The sequence below is a fragment of the Salvelinus sp. IW2-2015 genome, unplaced genomic scaffold (assembly GCF_002910315.2).
Source record: "Salvelinus sp. IW2-2015 unplaced genomic scaffold, ASM291031v2 Un_scaffold1213, whole genome shotgun sequence".
Lineage (NCBI taxonomy): Eukaryota > Metazoa > Chordata > Actinopteri > Salmoniformes > Salmonidae > Salvelinus > Salvelinus sp. IW2-2015.
In genome coordinates, this window is record NW_019942781.1 from 46109 (window position 1) to 67425 (window position 21317).

Genomic DNA, 21317 nt, shown 5'->3' on the forward strand with positions numbered 1-21317 from the left:
ACTATCTCCTAACACACGCCATACGTTGTTGCTACTATTTTTTTTTAACCTGCTGCTCAGCCACTTTACCCCTCGTCTATCACTGGTATCGTTATTGATATTGTTCTTGTACATACTGTATATTATTTTATTTATATTCACGCTATCTATTTCTGATATTGCTACTATGCAAGTAACCATTTGGCTGTACCGTTTACACCTCCTGTAGAGACCCATCCACTTAGCAAGATGTGGCCAGTGGTGTAAAATACTTAAGTAAAAATATTTTAGAGTACTACTTAAGTATTTTTGTGGGGTATCTGTACTTTACTTTACTATTTATATTTTTGGCAACTTTTACTTTTACTAAACTACATTCCAAAAGAAAATAATGTACTTTTTACTCCATACATTTTCCCTGACACTCAAAAGTACTCGTTACATTTTGACAGGAAAATTGTCCAATTCACACACTCATTAAGAGAAAATCCCTGGTCATCCCTACTGCATCTGATCTGGCAGACTCATTAAACACAAATMCTTTGTTTGTAAATTATGTCTGAGTGTTGGAGTGTACCCCTGGCTATCCGTCAATATGTCATGTCCTGACCATAGAGAGCATTTATTTTCTATGGTAGAGTAGGTCAGGGCGTGACTAGGGGTTGTTCTAGTTTATATTTTCTATGTGGGGTTCTAGGTTTATTTTCTATGCTGGTGCTTTGTATGATTCCCAATTAGAGGCAGCTGGTAATCGTTGTCTCTAATTGGGGATCATACTTAAGTAGCATTTTTTCCACCTGTGGGTTATGGGATATTGTTTCTGTGTAGTTGCCTGTTAGCGCTGCATTGTCGTCACGGTTCGTTTATTCGTAATTGTTTTGTCTTTTCTAAAGTTTCACTTCTTTATTAAATTATGTGGAACTCAAAGTACGCTGCGCCTTGGTCCGACCATTATTACGAAGAACGTGACACAATAAAAAAAACAATTGCGCTGTCTGGTTTGCTTAATACAAGGAATTTTAAATGATTTATACTTTTACGTTTGATACTTAAGTACATTTTAGCAATTCCATTTACTTTTTTTTAAACCAAATACTTTTAGACTTTTACTCAAGTAGTATTTTACTGGGTGACTTTTACTTTAGTCATTTTCTATGAAGGTATCTTTACTTTTACTCAAGTATGACAATTTAGTACTTTTTCCACCATTGGATGTGGCTGGGGGTTTTAGCATTTATTTCACATGACCCATCAATTTAGACAAGTGTGTCTGGGTAAGCGTCATCAAATATTTTTATCTGGACACTTTCTGTTTACCTGGAATTTTTCATTATTGTAGGCTACTACTTTTACCACTTTTAGTCTTAATCTTTACTACTCACTGTTTAGCACATGACCTCACATGTGAATCCTTAAAGAGATGGGTGGGGCTGGCTTAAGAGGGTGTGAACAATGCTAAGTTTATCAACTTTCAAAGCAGAATTACTTTCCCATTGTTCCTCAGAAATGCAGTGTATGATATACCATTTTGTAGGTCTGAGTCTCTACTTTATCCAATGTAAAAAACACAATTTAAAATGTTGCTACATAAGACCGATTTGAGCTGGTCAGTCACATTTACATTTGACATTTGAGTCATTTAGCAGACGCTCTGGCTTACAGTTAGTGCATTCACCTTAAGATAGCAAGGTGGGACATATGTATATCTGAAAAGGGGTAAGGATTTTTTTTTTTAAACATGGAAAAATAAAAGCCACCTAAAGACCTAGTACTGATTCCTGCATTTTCACCGACCCTGTAACCAAAATACAGGTATCAGGTCTGTGTGAATGGTTCTCTGCTTTTTGCAGGTAAATTCATTAACACTTCCATTCTTTAACACCTTCCTAATTTGAACTGCAAACAGCCCCCATGCAACATCCTCCCAATTTGCCAGTTTCCCACTGATATGTATAAAAGGGTTATACCTGCAAATAAGTTGTAAATAAGGGGATGTTTGAAAGGGTAAGATTTAGGATTTGATTAAGATCCCCATTAGCCGATGTCAGTGGTGACAGTTAGTCTAGTGGGGTCCAACACATAACGAAAAGGATATTACAGACAAAATACTATACAATTGACATACATTTAAAACATCAACATGTAGTTTGCATGTGTGTTCATCTATAAATTACACATACATGTCACAAGTGCAAAACTTTAAAATTTACACAAAAAAATAGGCCACAATGTTGTTCCACGCAACAGATTTGTTTACTAAATAATTTGCTCTGTGTTTTGGCGTTTCTTTCTCGCCTCGCAGTCTCAATCATTCAAAGGCATGGCGGTGACGCGGCCAAGCGTTCTTATTATAGCCCAATGAATCCAAGTTGAGTTTGGTAAAGGGCAACGAAACTGAGACACACATTTCCGGTGTAGGGAGACTGAACAGCATTCAGCCCCTTTGTCAAGGTGAGTGAGATTTATACATCCATTTTTATTTAATTCAATGAAACGGGCAATCAACAGTTGAAACAATAACAAAGCGTTTTACCAGCCCGTTTCAGCTAAAAATTGAGGGATGGGACTGGAGATTGTAACCACTTCACAGACAGACCTATGCATACAAGGACTGACCATCCATGATATCAACATTATAGTTTTAACCATGTATTGAGGGTATATAGTGTTTTTTTTTTTTTTACAAACATTAGAGTAAAACAAGCTTATGTTGTGGGTTCTGGTGGGATACGAGAGTTGGACTAAGCTAATGAGGCAATACATTATATTCTTCAATAGATAATGTGTACATAGGGCTATCGAAATGTTTATACATTCCAAAATGAACGTAACAACTGCAGATTGTCCCTTTTTAAAAATGTTGTACTTCGAAAAGTTTTAACACCTTTGCCCCAGTGCTCAATTTGAGCCGGATCCAGCATCTCTCAGATTTGACTTGGTTCGTTCCGGTACCTATTTACCGTTCTAATAAAAGCGATGAGCGTTAACAAAACCATTCTTGTAAACACCACAGCTGAGTATGTGTGCATATGCATATGGAAGTGACGTCTGAAACTGTTGTTGCACACTGTCTAGAATGAGGCTATAAGAAATCGGAATCAGCAACTGATTCCCCTGTTCATTTCACCAACATATATAGTAGGCTACTTGGCTGTTTACTCGGTCTGCTGCGCTGCTACGTTGTTTGTCACTTTCTTTCCTCAATGTCTACCCCGGATACGGTGGGATACCACTCCGCGCGCTCACAATGTTTTCCGGGACCTCCCGATTTACAAATGAAGTACTGTGTTTGCGCATGTAGCTATGCGATGTCTGTGAATCCTAATGCAAAATTATTTAAGAACAGAAATGTAGACTTTTATTTTTCATGCCTGTGATTTAAATTTGTTTTATCCACAGTTCCATTGGACATGCACTGGGGACAAGGCAACACGGTTCAGTAACGATATCAGCAAAACCAGGAAATGTCCAAACACAGGGAGAGCATCATGTCACGGTGAGACTATTAACCAGTTAAATGTAACTAAATGTAATCAAAAATGTCATCTACGTAATCCACAAAAGTAATGTATCATGAGAGGGCCGTAAACAATAACTAGTAATGCTGTATACTCAAAGAAAGGTTAAAATCTCACCTTTCTGGTAAAAAATAGTTATAAATTGCTGAGGTGTAGTCACTTTTGAGGACAAGCTCAAGTACACAGTACAAATATGAAGTATTTGATATGATGTATTTCCTATTCAACAAAACTGTATGAATAACGATTGAAATGACTTATGCTTTCTAAATATAGCATAATCAAATTATAAAATGACTAACTATAGATTTATAGCCATTAATCTAAAACTTATCTCTTAATGTGCTACCATGATGAAACCTGTGATGTAGGGTTCAGGAGTTGATGGACAGTTGGAAGAGTGAATGAAATGGTAGGAGAGACATCCCAGCTTCAAGTGGTTTCAGATTTCATATCCTACATCACACAGGCTGAGAAAAAATACTACGGTGTCCGTGGGAACCAGGGCTTTCACTTAATCCATTTCGATCTACTGTGTCCACAGATCGATTTATAAGCAAAAATGTCGGTTGGAACCGGTACCAGAACCACATAGGGGACCTTACATTTAAGAGGTTTAATAACTGGGGCAGAAAGGAGAGTGTTGTTGGGCTACATTACAAAAACAACAGAGGGCATTGTTGACAAAGAATGCAATGTATTCATTCAGTAAAGGTTGTTCAATAAAAGGGTAAAGTTGGCACTCTGTAAATCTACAACTTCATAATTTATATAGGGATTATCCTGAATTCAATAGTATAGCACTCTTTTGTTACAGATCAGCATTAACAAGGGAGCTCTTGGGCCAGTACATCTCAGACACCCTCAGCCACATTCACAGAGTGAGGGAGTTCTGTGACAGGCATTCCAAATGGGCCCTTCAGAGGGAGACAGAACTGGAAATGATGAGGGACATCAAGGAGAGGGCAGACAGAATTGACCTTAAGTTCGACCATGTCCGTAACTCAGCGACCAAGGCCAAGGCGTTTGGGGAGTTCGTATGGAGCGGTCTGACCCAGGTGACTGCAGACAGTAGGCGTGAGGAGCTGGAGAAGGAGCTGGGAGCTGTACTAAAGGACACTCTGGGAGGCCTGGAGAAGCTGGATTACTTCCTGGATGCTGTGGAGTGTCTGGCGGTCACCTGTCTGTTGGTGTTTGAGGAGAACAGGTTCCTCTGTCTGCCTCAGGGGACGAGCCCTGCCAGTGTTCAGGCTGTCATCATTGCTGCCAGAATGGCCTGCCCTCTCCTCATCTATTTTAAGAGGGATGCTAAGGCCTTCTTTATTCCCAACCTCCTCAATGTAGAGGTGCTGGCCTGCCAACTGGATAGATACATACAAATCAGCCAGCAGGTCTGTAAAAGGATGGAGAAGGGGTAAGTGGAGCTCCCATCACAATTGCTTCAACATTAACTCATGTAATCTTCATCATTGCCATTTTACAAACACTTGATGCCCATTTTATTCCTTCAAGATTACAGATCATACCACAGTCTGAGAATAAACTTGGGTAAGATCCCTCAAAATCAGCATTTATATTATATTAGCATAGTTGTACTATTTTCCTTTCATTTTTGGCCTTTCTTCTCAGATGTCATTTGACAAGGTTATGGTGCTTTTGTGATATAATTCAAAAGCCACATAATAATCAAATGAATATAATGTAATGTTGAAATTAATATGCATTGCTACAGTAGCTACATCAGTCAAATGCTGTTTTGGAAAAAGAAGAATGACATCCCTGTGGTCAACCTTGGTGCTGATGTGAGTGAAGAGTCCATACAAAAGATGCTGGACCATTTGAATCAGCTGAGTGATATCAGGTAAGGTTAGTTTGGTTGTTCTCTTTAAACTTCTATTGATATTTTTGAGCAAGAACTATGTTTATTGGTATACAGTAAATAGATGTTGAATCCATCTCCCCAGGATGGACCAGAACCTCAGACTGACGTTCTTGTTCCAAGGGGCTGCTCAGCGCTTCATTGGTCAGTTCAGCCAGCGCCGGCCCAGGATGGAGCAGTTTCTGACCGAGTTGGAGGAGAGTGCTGTGCAGCTGGACAGGATGAAGCTGGGGGCTAAGATCTCCAGTGTGGCAGGCAGCTCAGTGGGGGTGGCTGGAGGGATCCTATCCATCGTGGGCATAGCTCTGTCCCCTGTCACTGGTGGAGTGTCACTGGCCCTCACAATTGCAGGGGCCAGCCTGGGGGTCACCAGTGGGGTCAACAGTATAACCACTGGTATCACAGAGATGAAGGTCAATAGCATCCATGAGAAGAAAGCCAGTGAAATATTCCAAAGTTTCATGGAGGATGTGGAGAGTCTCCAGGAGTGTCTTGAGGATGTGGCCAGGAATATGAAGCCCATCCTGGAGCAGAGCAGGGTGGATGTTGTGCTGGGAGCAGGGAAGGTGATTGCCACAGCCGGGGCCATCGGAAAAGGCATCGACTTCATAATGGACTGTGCCTCAGCTCTGAGTGTGAAGGCCTTTGCTAATGAAGATCTGATCGCAAGCGCTGGTAAGCTGGTGTTCCAGGAAAGCAAAGCAGCACGAAACCTACCCAAGCTAGCAGGGGACATCCCGGACATTGGACAGGTGGCGAAAGGCACCCCACTAGCCCTCTCCAGCTCGGCGCGGGCTGGTTTCATCACCTTCAACGCCCTCTTCATTGGCCTGGATGTCTTCTTCATCTGTAAAGACAGCGTCAGCCTGGCCAAAGGCAGCAAGAGTGAGAGATCCAAGCTCATCCGTGCCAGATCAGCATTGTGGCGCACAGAGCTGGACTCCTGGCAAAGGATCCATGACTCGCTGTGTAGAGGAATTTGGAAGTCCAGGAAGTGCCAGAGAATCCTGGAGCAGCCATTTTACCCTCTGGAGCAGAATCTGAAAGAGAAAAAATCTATGTGTATGACACAGTAGGTCAACGTCAATGACTTACCAGTTTTAAGATAGGGCCTCTCAAACATACTGTACAGTGGCACTTGGAATGTTCAACAGTCAAAAATAGATGTCACAAAGTACTTTAATTTTAATGAATCATTCTATACACAAGAGTCTACAAAACAAAAATGAAGGTAATTTGATGAAATGTATTCAGTTTATTACTTGTTCAGAGTAGTCTGTTTAATGTCATGCCCTGTTTACAATGTGTTCAGTCAAAATACTGAAAGTGAAATGTAATAATGTTTCTATGATTGTGCTGCTGACATGTACCTTCATAGACAGAAGACATATTCCTCACTTCACTGGAAGTTGAAGATGTCTTGCTAACAGGCAATGAAACATGTTAGTACAATTTATTCTGATGTTGACTTGTGTGGAAATGTTATGAAATGGACTGATCATGTCTGGCCTTTTTTGTGTTAATAATAATAGGCCTACTTGCTGGTATTCTGAAGGGGGAAATATATATAAAAAGTGGTCTTTGGTACTGCATTCTCATCATGACAATTTAATACCAGACATCAGTGATCCTGGCCTCCTCCAGGATCGCCGTGGACGATTTCCCTCTGGACCCCCAGAGAGGAACCCCTCCCAACTAGGCGTCTTCCACTGTCACCTGCCTCTCGGAATCCTTGCCCTGCCTCCTCACCGCCTCCCTGGTTCTCACCCACACCACGTCAAACACCCCTTCTGCCTAGGATGCCATTTCCCACAGCACTCTTCCCCGCCTCTCTCCGATAAGGATTATTCGCAACCCTGAGACCTCAGAGGGACTGCTTGGCCTAAATGAACAAACAGAATAACATAGTTCTATTTTATTGCATATCTCTTTAAACAACCTTTTCTCACAGTATGTACTATAGCTGAAAATTAAAATCACTAATGAGATCATTACAATCATTGTATTGAGATTGTCAGGACAGTTTATCTGACTGCAGTGTGTTTTCACTTCCTGTTTCTAGTTCTGCCAGGATAGATCAAAAACTGACCTGGTTGAAAATCTGAGCTTTCATTTCCACTATGACCTCATCTGAATCCACTGTATATCATATGGCAACACACAACCAGTGCCTTCAAATATACTCCACTTTCATCAGAACAATGTATACAACATCTGTTTTCCCCAGTCCTCTCCCTCCCATCTTGTCTGAATGGCTTACGGTCTACAGCCATGAGTCTGGCTGTGACACAGCCCCAAACGATATTGTATGGGAACAGCTTCTTTGTGCCTGAGGGAGACTCAGCTTCTGGACACTGGCTCAGTGCCAGATGAGTTGGGAGGGGTAGTTTCTGGCAATAACAAAACAGACTCACTTATCAGTCACACATCTCTGGCAAACAAGATTGAATGTAAGAGCTCACCCTTAGTAAAGAATGAAGTTCATATGTCATTATGTTTGAAGATCTCAAACAGCTACATATTAATTATTTGGCAAATAAAAGACTGGAAGAACACCTTTACAGTGGCTCAGCTTTGACCAGGTGTTTGAGGAGCAGACAGGTGACATGCCTTGGAAGTCATCTGGGATATAGATCAGCATAGAGATTGATGTAGCTCTGCCCTCACCAACTACCCAGTAGCCATTCACTCAACCTGTATACAGTAACATCAAGTATCTAAATATACCAGAAATCTCAATTGCTAATAACAATATATACACTTCACAGAAGAGCAGAATAGGAATCCTTGACTCATGCCTGCTTAGTGATTATTTTTCAGTAGGAGAAAATACAAAATAAATGGAAACAAGAGCCAGTTTCTCAAATCTTTATTTGAATATAATGAGGAGTATTTTCTGTGTGATGCAGGCCACCAGGTCACTAGTGCAATTGCCAGACCTTAGGGTTCTTGTTCATCTAGAAAAAGAGGACAGGAAGTAGAGAGAAATAAGAGGGAGAGAAAACATAAGTAATTCAGAATATGCTAAACGTATTGTACAAAAAGTAAACAAATCACATTACTTACAAACCATTAGACAGAATACAATCAAATAAATAATTTAAGACCACACATTGTAATATATAGTGCTTTCGGAAAGTATTCAGACCCCTCCACGTTTTCCACATTTTGTTACAGCCTTATTCTGAAATGGATTACATTGTAATCCCCCCCCCAATCTACACACAATACCCCATAATGACACAGCAAAAACAGGTTGACATTTTTGTAAATTTATATAAAAAAATAAAAAAAATGATATCACATTTACTTAAGTATTCAGATGCTTTACTCAGTACTTTGTTGAAGCACCTTAGGCAGCAATTACATCCTTGAGTCTTCTTGGGTATGACGCTACAAGCTTGGCACACCTGTATTTGGGGAGTTTCTCCCATTCTTCTCTGCAGAGCCTCTCAAGCTCTGTCAGGTTGGCCGGGGAGCGTCGCTGCACAGCTATTTTCAGGTCTCTAGACGTTCGATCGGCTTCAAGTCTGGGCCACTCAACAACATTCAGAGACTTGTCCCGAAGCCACTCCTGTGTCGTCTTGGCTGTGTGCTTAGGGTCACTGTCCTGTTGGAAGGTGAACCTTCGCCACTGTCTGAGGTCCTGAGCAGGTTTTCATCATGGATCTGTGTACTTTGCTTTGTTCATCTTTCCCTCGATCTTGACTAGTCTTCCAGTCCCTAACGCTAAAAAACATCCCCACAGCATGATGCTGCTACTACCACCATGCTTCACCGTAGGGATTGTACTGGCCAGTTGATGAGTGGTGCCTGGTTTTCTCCAGACGTGACCCTTGGCATTCAGGCCAAATAGTTAAATCTTGGTTACATCAGACCAGAGAATCTTGTTTCTCATGGTCTGAGAGTCTTTAGGTGCCTTTTGTCAAACTCCAAGCAGGCTTTCATGTGCCTTTTACTGAGGAGTGCCTTCCTTCTGGCCATTAAGGACTGATTGTTGGAGTGCTGCAAAGATGGTTGTCCTTTTGGAAAGTTCTCCCATCTCCACAGAAGAACTCTGGAGCTCTGTCAGAGTGACCATCGTGCTCTTGGTCACCTCCCTGACCAAGGCCCGTGTCCCCAGTTTGGCCAGCTCTAGGAAGAGTCTTGGTGGTTTCAAACTTCTTCCATTTAAAAATGATGGAGTCCACTGTGTTCTTGTGGAACTTCAATGCTGCAGACATTTTTTGGTACTCTTCCTCAGATCTGTGCCTTGCGACAATCCTGTCTTGGAGCTCTACGGACAATTCCTTCAACCTCATGGCTTGGTTTTTGCTTTGACATGCACTGTCAGCTGTGGGACCTTATATAGACAGATGTGTGCCTTTACAAATCCTGTCCAATCAATTGAATTTACCACAAGTGGACTCCAATCAAGTTGTAGAAACAGCTCAAGGATGATCAATGGAAACAGAATGCGTCGGAGCTCAATTTCAAGTCTCATAGCAAAGGCTCTGAATACTTAGGTAAAAAAGGTACGTTTTATTTTTAATTTGCAAATAATTCTAAAACCTGTTAATTCTCATTATGTGTGTACATTGATGGGAAAAAATCTATTTCATACATTTTAGAATAAGGCTGTAACGTAGCAAAATATGGAAAAAGTGAAGGGGTCTGAATACTTTCCGAATGCCCTGTAAACATTGTACAGGTACCGCATAGTGCAATGGTGGCAGTCCTTCTCACCTTCCTCCTCCTCCTCCTCTTCATCATCATCATCGTCTTCCTCATCTTCATCTGAGCTGAAGGTCCCGTCAGGCAAGCTATACACGCGAATCACTTGCTGTTGGCAAAAGCACACAAACACACAATGATGATATTGACTCTCTGTAAGGAACACTAACATTTCTTGGGCTCTGTGTGCAGACACCGTCAGACAATGGGGGAAATCAACTACTACAAGTTGCAGAGACAAGTACTAGTCTTTCAAGTCATTGGCAGCGCTCTACAGAAACAGTCAAGGGCATGCTCTGCTCCATGGTCAGCAGTCCCGGGCTCACCTTGTTGGGGTCCTTGAGGATGAGGTACTTGCCCTCCTCCAGCTTGCGGCAGATGTCGATGACGCAGCGGAGGATGCCCCAGGCGTTCTCCATGCTCAAGTTGATCTGYCTGGCAAACTCAGTGGGCTGYAACTGCTGGGTGCCCAGGACCACGTGGCGCGCAGAGTCCTTCGCGTGATAACGAGACACGTACCTGGAGACAGGGGAGGGCAGGGGATTTAACTGATGGAGGTCAGTTGAATTGTTTTATAACAGAGGATGTACCAAGCTATTCAGCTCATAACCAAGTGCATTTATGGACAATTTGAAGGGGAAAAGATGGTTGCTGTGAACAGTATATAGTTGCACTGACCCTAGCTTGAGGTACTCTGAGCCAGCCAGCATGGCACAGCAGGTCCAGCGGGCCAGTTTGTAGCTGTTGTTCTTCAGCTCGGTGGCCAGAACAGCTCCTCTCTGAGAGTCCAGCTTCTGACGCCAGTCCACTCCATTACAGTGCTTAAGACAAGAACAAAACATTCAACAACATTAAGCATTAGAGGGGAAGTTAACACTGCATTTCATCCCCWGAGATAGCATCAAATATCTKGTACTGTCTTTTCTGTCATCACTCGTTCCTCCTCTTACCCGGGAGTCCCACTCGTTGAGGGTCTTGACGTTGATGAAGGACACCTCTCCGTTGGCCCCGGTCATCACMCCATCGTGCTCACAGCGTACAATCAGGTCAATGTCCTCCCCCAGCTTCCAGCGGCGGTACCTGAGACGTAAACTCACCTGTTTCTAGGTCTACACAGCTTTTACCCCTCAACACTAACCCAGAGTCCAGCAGGACACATCACATGGATCCATTTAAAAACAGGAGTACCCCAAAAAAATTCCAAAAAGACTACTTACAGATGTGAATGAACAAACTATGATTAGATGGTCTGAATGATTAGATGGTCTGCAGTAGTGAGAGAGCAGCATGASAGAGCAGCACGGGTCAGTACCCACCTGTAGGCAACAGAGGCCACCTCACTCTTGTCTATGTCCTCCTCTACAAATGGGTTGGGGTTAGGGAACTTGTGCCTCTCCCCACCCTGAGGGGAAACAAAGACACAGCATCCTATTAGAACTGAAATAATTAACATCCAATTCAAATGTATTCTTTACAAWMGCAGAAATGCTTGGACTTWWGCCACATCACACTCACATTGAAGGAATGTCACTYGACATGTCCATTGGTGTATAATTGTAGTGGTCTTACCATGCGCAGACACTGCTGGCTGAAGTTATGGTTGATYTAGGTAGCCTCCATGGCCAGGTTACGGGGCGAGTTGAAGGAGTTGCCCTCATCCTGTGGTGGCTCGTTGGCAGTCTCACTCACCGTCAACAGATCTGACATGTACAGTTAGATGGTTAGATGAGCCGAATGCACAAAAAACCAAACGCACCCCTAAACATTGGCATTATGACAAGAAGACTTAAATATGAGAGAGTTTGATATTAGGTATAACTACTGATTCACTAGTAAACAAGACTTCCTTGACCAGTCAGAGATGGACCAACAGCTGAATAGATTAACTTGAGAAAGCCTCACCAAAGTCAGAGTTGTCTCTCTTGTCAAAGAAGAGCTTGTTGCCCACTCTCTGCACAATGATGTCCCAGGAGTTGACTGAGCGCGTGCAGCACATCAGGGTGGCCAGGATGGCATCGGTGGCAAACACATTGCCCTGGGTCTTAGCTAACTGCAGAGAGGAGGGTATAGGGAAGGATTTACATCTGAGCAGAGAACACTCTACAGGGCAGTGGACATTGTAATAATCATGTTTTTGTTTCTGAAATGTGTGAAACCATTAGTTCTGGACAAGAACGTGCAGACAAAACAACAAAAGGACTGAATCAATAATATGTTGCTCTGGCTTATTGTACCTGGCACAGTGCTGTACAAGTGTGGAATTGAGAGGGTGTACCTTGCGGATGACAGGGTCGTCGGTGGTGGTGACTGTGTGAAAGATCCTCTTGATGCTCTTGAGAGGCTTCTCGTTGCGAGTGGTGACGCGGTCGAAGGCCTTGTCGTAGTACTCCAACGCACCACAGCACTCACTGAGGGAGAAAGAAAATCAACTGACTTTACGTGGATATAATATTTTCTTCCAGTAGAAACAAAAAGGGWAAAAACAGACTAGACTCATTGCAGGTGAAAAGCAACAGGAACATCATGTTATTCAGACTGGGTTTTGTTCTGAACTGTGTGATTGAGACAYACTGGGGYAAAAAARMGACAAAGCCATCGATGACATCACTCTATTGTTTCCTATGAGAATGCTCAGTGGCGCATTTCATGATAAGGAAGTGTCATTTCAGCATGTCACCATCCTTTTACACAGAGGAGTTGTTGGAAACCTACTCTATGAAGTGACGTTGAAGGCTAGCTCAGTGCTGCTCCCTCTCATGGAGTATCTCAAATTGAAGGTCGAGAGAGGTACTGCAGGCTGCCATTAGCAACTAGATTATTCTTATAARTTTGTCTGTGATTTTAAAGTAATCGGTTCAAGGACATACATCTGGTGAAATAGAAGCCATTATTGATACCATGATTGTGTTTGAATATTTTGTTTATATACATCTACGAATACTGACCACAAAGAGCACCATTTCCCCTTTCACTATAATGGGGGATACTGTTTTGTGGAAACAATGCCTGAAGTACCACAGTCGTCCATCAACTTGAACTCAATGCGAGGGCGCAGTCGTTCTCCCCTGGATTGAACACAGATGCAGTGTTGATAAGTCACTCACATGTCAGTGGGGTCTTCCACCTCCATGTATCTCATCTTCATCAGCCTGGGGAAGTCCATCTCCTCCTTCACCTCCCAGTCACTCCGGACCTCCACCGACGAGTCCCGGGGTTTCAACTGGGCCTTGAAATGAAAGGTATGAGGGGGGAAAGGAAAAGGGGAGGGAGGAGAGACAGGAAAACGTATGGTAGCGTTAGCAGGTGTTTGGGAAGACGTTGCCAGAAACTTCTATGACTACACAGATGTTATCGAGGAGTATCACAATACGTTCAGATGTCCGGAGGTGCACTGATGATTGTTTGATCTTCCCATACTGGGATTTCTGGTCCCACTTTGACGGACGCCAAACTGCTTCTGGAACTTTTTCTGTAGGCGCATGCGATCCCTGGACAGAGCCATATGAGATTAGACAGTTATAGAGAAACCAGAGAACGTGTTTTTAGAAAGCCACATAGATTAGACAGTATAGAGAAAACCAGAGACATGTGTTTTAGAAAGCCACTAGATTGGACAGTTATAGAGAAACCAGAGAACGTGTGTTTTAGAAAGCCACATGAGATTAGACAGTTATAGAGAAAACCAGAGAACATTTTAGAAAGCCAACATCAGCAGTGGATTGGCTAAACAACTGCAGGCAGCTTAGCCTCCCTTCTGCTTGGCACTCTTTGGCAGGGTCTGCATATTGAACTGGGTCAGGTTCCTGCGGTCCTTGTCCCTGCGCAGATTCCTCTGTAAAAACAGAACAAAACATCCTGTTATAGAAAAGGTTACACAGAAAAGCCTTTTTGGGGTACTGTGTATGTGTGTGGTCGAGCAGGTTAGTCTTGTACCTGAGCAAACCTCATGCGGTTCCTCTGGTAGGCAGTCTTCTGCGTCTTGGCAGTGTCCACCAGCTGGAAGCTCGTCTCYTCCTCCTCATGGAAGTAGGCATACTGACTACCACCCCCAAACTGAGATGAATACTTGTCTGTCAAAACATACAACCAAATGTCAAATGATGGCATCCATGGTCTGAAATACCTCAAAATCAATATTGAATATAGACATTTAGAATAGGCAATATTCTGGATTATGTTTACACCATATCATGGTATTATTGTGAATCCTACAATACAATTTAACCCACTTGTGTATCTCTTGTCCTGGTAGGTTGCTCCTGTCCAATCAGCCACCTGCACAGATGGACAGAAAAGTAAATCAGTCAGCCTAATTTCCTCCTCTTGAAGCAGGGCAAACTGCTGTTTATAATTAAAGGTGAGAGGCAGCAGAGGAAGACCAACCTTTCCCAGACGGTCTCCTTTGCTAAAGGGCTGGTAGGGCATGTCCTTAAACTTCTCAGGYACAGCACAGGGACCCCATCCAGAGGGATTGTCCTGGATCTCAGGGGCATGGAACTTCGCCATGGTCTGAGGTTAGGGCAGATGTTGTAAACATTTCAAATGAAACGCAGATTTGAACAATATCTAGTTACCTTATACTATGTATATTAGATAGAAATTTGGTGTACATACGCAAGTGGATGATAAGATTAGTAACCTAGGCCGCAGGGTCTCAGACAATGTCAATGAACAGCACTGTTTTCACTCAGCAATGCACTAACATTAGATAGGCATTTCAGTATGCGCAGTGGCCTAGTCATCACGGACCCAGGACACAACCATTGGATTGCTAAGAAACTGCCATCGATAGACTATTTGCATATTGCACAAGTAATCATCATGGAGAGAAAGCAATGTACAAGTTATAGCTAACGTCGTTATCTACAATACCCTAGCCTAAGCTTGCTAACGTTAGCCAGCTAGCATTATATTAGCAGGCGACCTAGTTAGTTAACCAAAAATGTCACAACACCCAAATCTAGTAAGGGGAAATTAATCGGGGACATCAACAAGTGAGCGCAACTACGTTCTGTTTCCATATGGACACTATGGCAAGCTAACCAGCATGCTTGCTAGCTCGTTAGCCAGGTGGCAGATAGCAATCTGCTAAGCTAACGGCGGTGGCAGTAACATCCACTCGAGTACATCTCACATTATGTTTACCCTAAACATAATTGTAAACATGACATGTTCATACGTCTTTGTATGTCTTATTCGAATCTCACCTTTYAGATTGTGACGACCAAACGGCAGCTTTTATTCGGCCAATCAGCCGAGTCACAATTTTCTTCTAAAAGTGCCGTAGAAAAAGGAAGTGGAAAAGTACCGTAAAGAGTTGTTTTCCGGCAGACTATAAGCTTTGTTGCATATTGCTGCCTTTCACAGGTCGGAGTGTGAATTGCACATTTTGTTCAAAAAAAGTGAAATTGGGAAAAAAATGAATTGAACCACCATCTCCCCCTAGATATACACCACTATCCCCAACAAACCCACCACCCCTTCACACTACTTTGGCCCAAACATCCTACACCAGGCCGTCACCCTGGGAGGCTGGAACCCCTTTTCTCAAATCCCCCTGTAGTTCTTCTGGACTAAAACCTCAACACCCAAAACGTCTCTGCTGCTTCTACCACAAAATCAGTCTTCTGGGATTTCCTTTCCATCTGTGCAGTAATGACCATAGCAATAAATGCCAAGAAGTCAACCTTACTAAAGAACAAACTGTTTGGGTTACTCTGTACTGGCCCAATACTCACAGGGATCCTCCCAGGCTCCCTCACCCATTGCTCACCATCCTCTACTTTCCTCAATGTTTTTTGTTGTTGTGGTATTGTATTAGGATCCCCATTATCTGTTGCTGAAGATGCAGCTACTCTTCCTGGGGTCCACACAAAACATTATATAATACAGAATATCAATAGACAAGAACAGCTCAAGGACTGAACTACACACATTTAAAATATGAACAATAGAACAAAAAAAGGTCCTACTGACAGTTACTCACATTACTGACAGTTACTCACACATCAGTACATATACAGGAAGTATTCAGACCCCTTGACCTTTTCCACATTTTGTTACGTTACAGCCTTATTCTAAAATTGATTAAATTGTTTTCCCTCCCTCATCAATCTAAACATAATACCCCATAATGACAAAGCAAAAACAGGTTTTTAGACATTTTTGCATTGCTTAAAAAAAAWACTGAAATATGACATTTACATAAGTATTCAGACGCTTTACTCAGTACTTTGTTGAAGCACCTTAGGCAGCGATTACATCCTTGAGTCTTCTTGGGTATGACGCTACAAGCTTGGCACAKCTGTATTTGGGGAGTTTCTCCCATTCTTCTCTGCAGATCCTCTCAAGCTCTGWCAMGTTGMATGGGGAGCYTCGKTGCAAAGCYATTTTCATGTCTCTCCAGAGATGTTCGATCGGYTTCAAMTCCGGTRTTTGGCTGGGCCACTCAAGGACATTCAGACACTTGTCCCYAAGCCACTCTTAASTTGTCTTYGCTGTGTTCTTAGGYTCGTTGTCCTGTTGGAATGTGAACCTTCGCRCCAGTCTGAGGTSCTGAGCGCTCTGGAGCAGGTTTTCACTAAGGATTTCTCTGTACTTTGCTCRGTTCATCTTTGCCTCGATCCTYACTAGTCTCCCKGTCCCTGCCYCTAAAAAACATCCCCACACCATGATGCTGCCACCACCATGCTTCACCGTAGGGYTGGTGCCAGGTTTRCTSCASATGTGACYCTTGGCATTCAGGACAAAGAGTTCAATCTTGGTTTCTTCAGACCAGATAARCTTGTTTCTCARGGTCTGAGAGTCTTTAGGTGCCTTTTGGCAAWCTCCAAGAGGGCTGTCWTGTGCCTTTTACTGAGGAGTYGCTTCRGTCTGGCCACTCTACCATAAAGGCTTGATTGGTGGAGTGCTACAGAGATGGTTGTCCTTRMGYAYGMTRRRCCKWRRRCKKKYYYGYAKRRRMGKYGYKRTTRKYYYMMYKKKWRSGGMTRRTMGMRKKKAKCCRMYKCKAYGSRRRTRRRCCCCKGATTMCTCAGTCAGGCCGGGCGGCCAGCTRTAAGAAGAGTCTTGGTGGTTCCAAACTTCATCCATTTAAGAATMATGGAGYCCACTGTGTTACTGAATACTTTCCGAATGCACTGTATGACAAACAGGAGTGGCAATATATTTCGCTACCATCCTCAGTAGCTTTCCATCTAAGTTGCCAATACCAGGTGGTATGTCATTATTGATGGACAACAATACATTTTCACACTAACTTGACAGAATAAAAAATTACAACGCTTTCCTTTCATTATTAAGTCTTTTATGCATTTCATGCCTGAGTTTGCCCACTTTGCCTATGAAATAGTCATTAAAATAATTGGCAATATCAAAAGGTTTTGTGATGAATGAGCCTTCTGATTCAATGATAGATGGAGTTGAATTAGTCTTTCTGTCCATTATTTCATTTAAAGTACTTTAAAGCTTTTTTTCCTTCATACTTTATAATATTTATCTTAGTTTCATGATTCATTTTCTTCTTCTTTTTGTTTCAGCTTACTCACATAATTTTTCAATTTACAGTAAGTTTGCAAATCAGATGTGCAGCCAGACTTATTAGCCTACTCATTTTGCTTCATCTCTCTCAACCACACAGTTTTTCAATTCCTCATCAATCCACGGAGCATTAACAGTTCTAACAGTCCGTTTCTTTATAGGTGCATGTTTATCAATAGCTGGAAGAAACAATGTCATAAATGCATCAAGTGCAGTGTCTGTGTCACGACTTTCGCCGAAGTCGGTCCCTCTCCTTGTCCGGGCGACGTTCGGCGGTCGACGTCACCGGCCTTCTAGCCATCGCCGATCCACTTTCATTTTCCATTTGATTTGTCTTTGTTTTACACACCTGGTTTCAATTCCCCAATTACATGTTCATTATTTAACACTCTGTTTTCCCCATGGTTTTTGTGCGTGTTTGTTTATTGTATTTACAGTCCGTATTGTGGGCTCGGTATTATCGACTTGTATTTGAAAGTCTTGAGTAAATTTACGTGTATTACTCATCTCTGTTGTCCTGCGCCTGACTCCTCTGCACCAGCTACACCCAGACCTATTACAGTCTGGATGCTCCTCATTACACACATCAGACCAACAAATCTTTTTTACATCTTCAACTTAGGAATCACTACAAAACATTTTGTATGATCTCCTATACACTATTTTAGGCCCAGCCTTTGGAACTTTGGCGTTTCTGGATATAGCCCACTACAGTATAGCATGGTCACTATGTCCAATGGGTGTGGATACAGTTTTAGAACAAAGTTCTGCAGCATTAGTAAAAATGTGATCAATACACGTGGTTTATATATTTCTTGTAGATTTGTAAACACCCTGGTAGGTTGATTAATAACCTGAACCAGATTACAGGCACTGGTTATGGTAAGAAGCCTTGTTTTCATCAAGCTGTCCGCTCAAGACCAGTCTATATTCAGGTCACCAAGAAAATAAACCTCTCCGTTAACATCACATACACTATCAAGCATTTCACACATATTATCCAGATACTGACTGCTAGCACTTGGTGGTCTATAGCAACACCCCACAAGAATAGGCTTGAGATGAGGCAGGTGAACCTTCGACCGCAGCACTTCAACAACATTTGACATGAGATCGTCTCTTGACAGGAATATGGCTCTGAATATATATACCAACACCTCCCCCACAAGTATTCCTGTCTCTTCTATAGATGTTATATCCCTGTATTGCTACTACTCTATTATCAAAGGAATTATCTAAGTGAATCTCAGAGATAGTCAATATATGAATATTATCTGATGTAAGCCAGTTGTTGATTTCACTAACCTTATTTCTAAGGCTATATATACATATGGGCTATCTTTATCCCTTTACTGGGTAGCTTATCAGAGAGAACATAATATTGAGAAGGAAGAAAATAACAGACTCCGTCCAGGTCTCATGTGGAAACTGGGATTTCATCCACAACAATGTTATTTTGCCTTGATTAGCCTTCTAGATAACCCTGTTTCCCTGTCATTGTTAACATAGATGTCATTTCTCGTGGACTTACAGTTAGTTGCCATCTTGCTGCTGTCTTGTTTTCATCACATCAAGTGCTCCCTGGGAGAAATGCAAATTGTTTTTCAGGTCCTGGACCTCTGTGGTAAGATCTGCCTCAGCATATGACCCTTTCTGCATTGCTCTAACCCTGGTAACCTCAACCTGTCTCACTCGCACAGGACATTTCTGATCCCAAGCAACACGGGCAACCCCACAATAGAAACACACCACTTTTTCCACCAAAACTACACACTCCTTTGTCCCATGCCCTCCTGTACACCTCTCACACTTCGGAATCTCCCTCCTACATACTGCTGCAATATTACCATAAGCTTAGTACCTGAAACACCATAGTGGGTTTGAAACAAAAGCTCTTATGGGATACCTGACATATCCTAGCATGACTTTATCAGGTAAAAACTCACCATCAAAACTCAAAAGGATAGACAGCGTCTCCTCAGTCTCGAGCTTGCCACTGGGACTGCGTCGCACTAAACTGCGTGCATCACAGACACTGGGGATCCTCAACACTCTAACCCACCCCAGTTATCACTCCTTTCAGCTGTGCTCTGCTCCGGAGAGCAAAGCAAGACACAGCTCTTGTCCCGAGACACGTGGTGCAGAGCGCCTGCTATTTACGACAATAATAAAAAGGACTGTATGGAACAAAAATAAGCAGAGATAAAGCCTACATATATTCTTACCATATATTCTTCTCCTGTACCTTCACCCAACCATTCTGGGCTGTACTACAAGACTTGCGCTACCAGGTATCGAGCTTTCAAGAAATGATATCCTATGGTGCTAATATAAAATATTAAAGTATGGAATTTCTCACCAGTGTAGTCATAAATCTTGCCCAAATGTTCATTACCAAAGTGAAAGCGGGGAAATAAATGGTGAGAGTGTGGAGAGAGGGTTGAGGAGGTGTGTGTGTGTGTGTGTGTGTGGGTGGTGGTGCATTTTAATTCTAGCTGATCACTGCCACTAACACACCTGACAAACTTAGTCATGTGTAACTGCTTGGCTGGAACAAATGTGCAACATCTCCGAAACCTGGATTAATATGAAAACCTGATTTACTGGTGACCAAGGAATGTGTTTAATTGCAGAGGACATAAGCCTTGAAGAGCGGAGAGTATCCATCTGGCAGAAGATGCAGAGAGGAGTGCAGTAGGCCCATGTATATTGCACTACCTGCATGAGGCAGCTTGATGTACAAGTACACCCCCTGGTCAGGACACCAGTCTGTTGCAGGTCCTTGAATACTTAAACATATGGCGCGTGCGTCCCTACCACATCGTCATTATTCTAGATAATGTACAGAGCGTCAGCGTAATTCCTTCATACATAGTACGGGCTAATAATGTAGGCTATTGTCAGAAAGCAGCACAGTTACTGTGGATTGAAACACTTTTACTTCCCTTTTGAAGCCATTCAAGTTATCAGGGTTCTGGAATTACACAGGGAAAAATTATGTACAGCATCAGGTCGGAGGAGATAAAGATGCATACTGATGGGGCAGAAACACATGTGAGCCTCAGCCCTCAGCAACTACCTGAGGTGTGTATTAGTAGTCGTTTTGTTATCACACAGTGCTCATATAAATGGCCTTTCACTAACACAGTTTTGCCTCTCTTGATTGATATTATTAATGTTAATTTTGTTATTCCAATTCTTTCAACTGGCCTTTCAAATGATCTTGTGATGTAAAAAAGGTGAGGGACAGGAGGAGAAAGAGGCGAGAGGAAGACCAATGCTACAATGTTTAGCACAATGTGTGAAGAGGGAGTGTAGGGATCTGGCTAAGGAATTTATTAGGCTGATGGGCAAGTCTGCTTCAGTGGACACAATCATTGTGACAAGGCCCCAGAGGAGAAAGTGCAGTCAGTTTTACTGTCTATATCAGAAGCCAGTAATATGTGTGTGCCTCTCTCTGTGTGTTAAGGGTGGCAGCTGAATCAGAGCTCTTATGATGTAACATAAGTGGCAATACATCGTTTTAGGTTTAATTTACAATTCAATCAGTCACAAACATTTAATTTCATTGTCTAAAATGTAATGGACTAATTAAAATGCGCCATACATGGCGTCCCTGGAGGAAAAAGTGCGTCTCCTTGACCTCCAGGAATGGTGAAGGATGATGCACACCTTTGGACCAGAGCTCA

General features: G+C 42.5%; 2 protein-coding genes across 6 annotated transcripts; one reads left to right on the top strand and one right to left on the bottom strand.

Annotated features, from left to right (window-relative positions):
- Positions 1–2342: 2342 nt before the first annotated feature.
- LOC112070058 (uncharacterized) lies at positions 2343–6879 on the top strand. 5 transcript variants are annotated; one of them, XM_024137462.2, is made up of 6 exons: positions 2343–2430; positions 3379–3475; positions 4315–4911; positions 5010–5045; positions 5230–5358; positions 5462–6879. In XM_024137462.2, exons 2-6 carry the CDS (start codon positions 3444–3446, stop codon positions 6450–6452), a joined length of 1785 nt encoding a protein of 594 aa, XP_023993230.1. In that variant the 5' UTR covers positions 2343–2430; positions 3379–3443; the 3' UTR covers positions 6453–6879. The 5 variants fall into 5 exon arrangements, with proteins under 5 accessions (XP_023993230.1, XP_070294927.1, XP_023993233.1 ...); XM_070438826.1 differs by having other exon boundaries at positions 5233–5358; XM_024137465.2 differs by lacking the exon at positions 2343–2430 and adding an exon at positions 3074–3117.
- A 1351-nt stretch (positions 6880–8230) lies between these two features.
- On the bottom strand, positions 8231–15599 carry eif3d (eukaryotic translation initiation factor 3, subunit D). The gene is given in 17 exon segments (XM_024137467.2): positions 8231–8333; positions 10102–10198; positions 10416–10608; positions 10768–10910; positions 11040–11169; positions 11406–11491; positions 11659–11789; positions 11992–12139; positions 12365–12497; positions 13194–13315; positions 13482–13528; positions 13531–13583; positions 13842–13921; positions 14023–14159; positions 14319–14364; positions 14473–14598; positions 15297–15599. Coding segments are annotated over 16 exon segments (1686 nt in total). The 5' UTR covers positions 14596–14598; positions 15297–15599; the 3' UTR covers positions 8231–8316.
- Positions 15600–21317: the final 5718 nt, after the last annotated feature.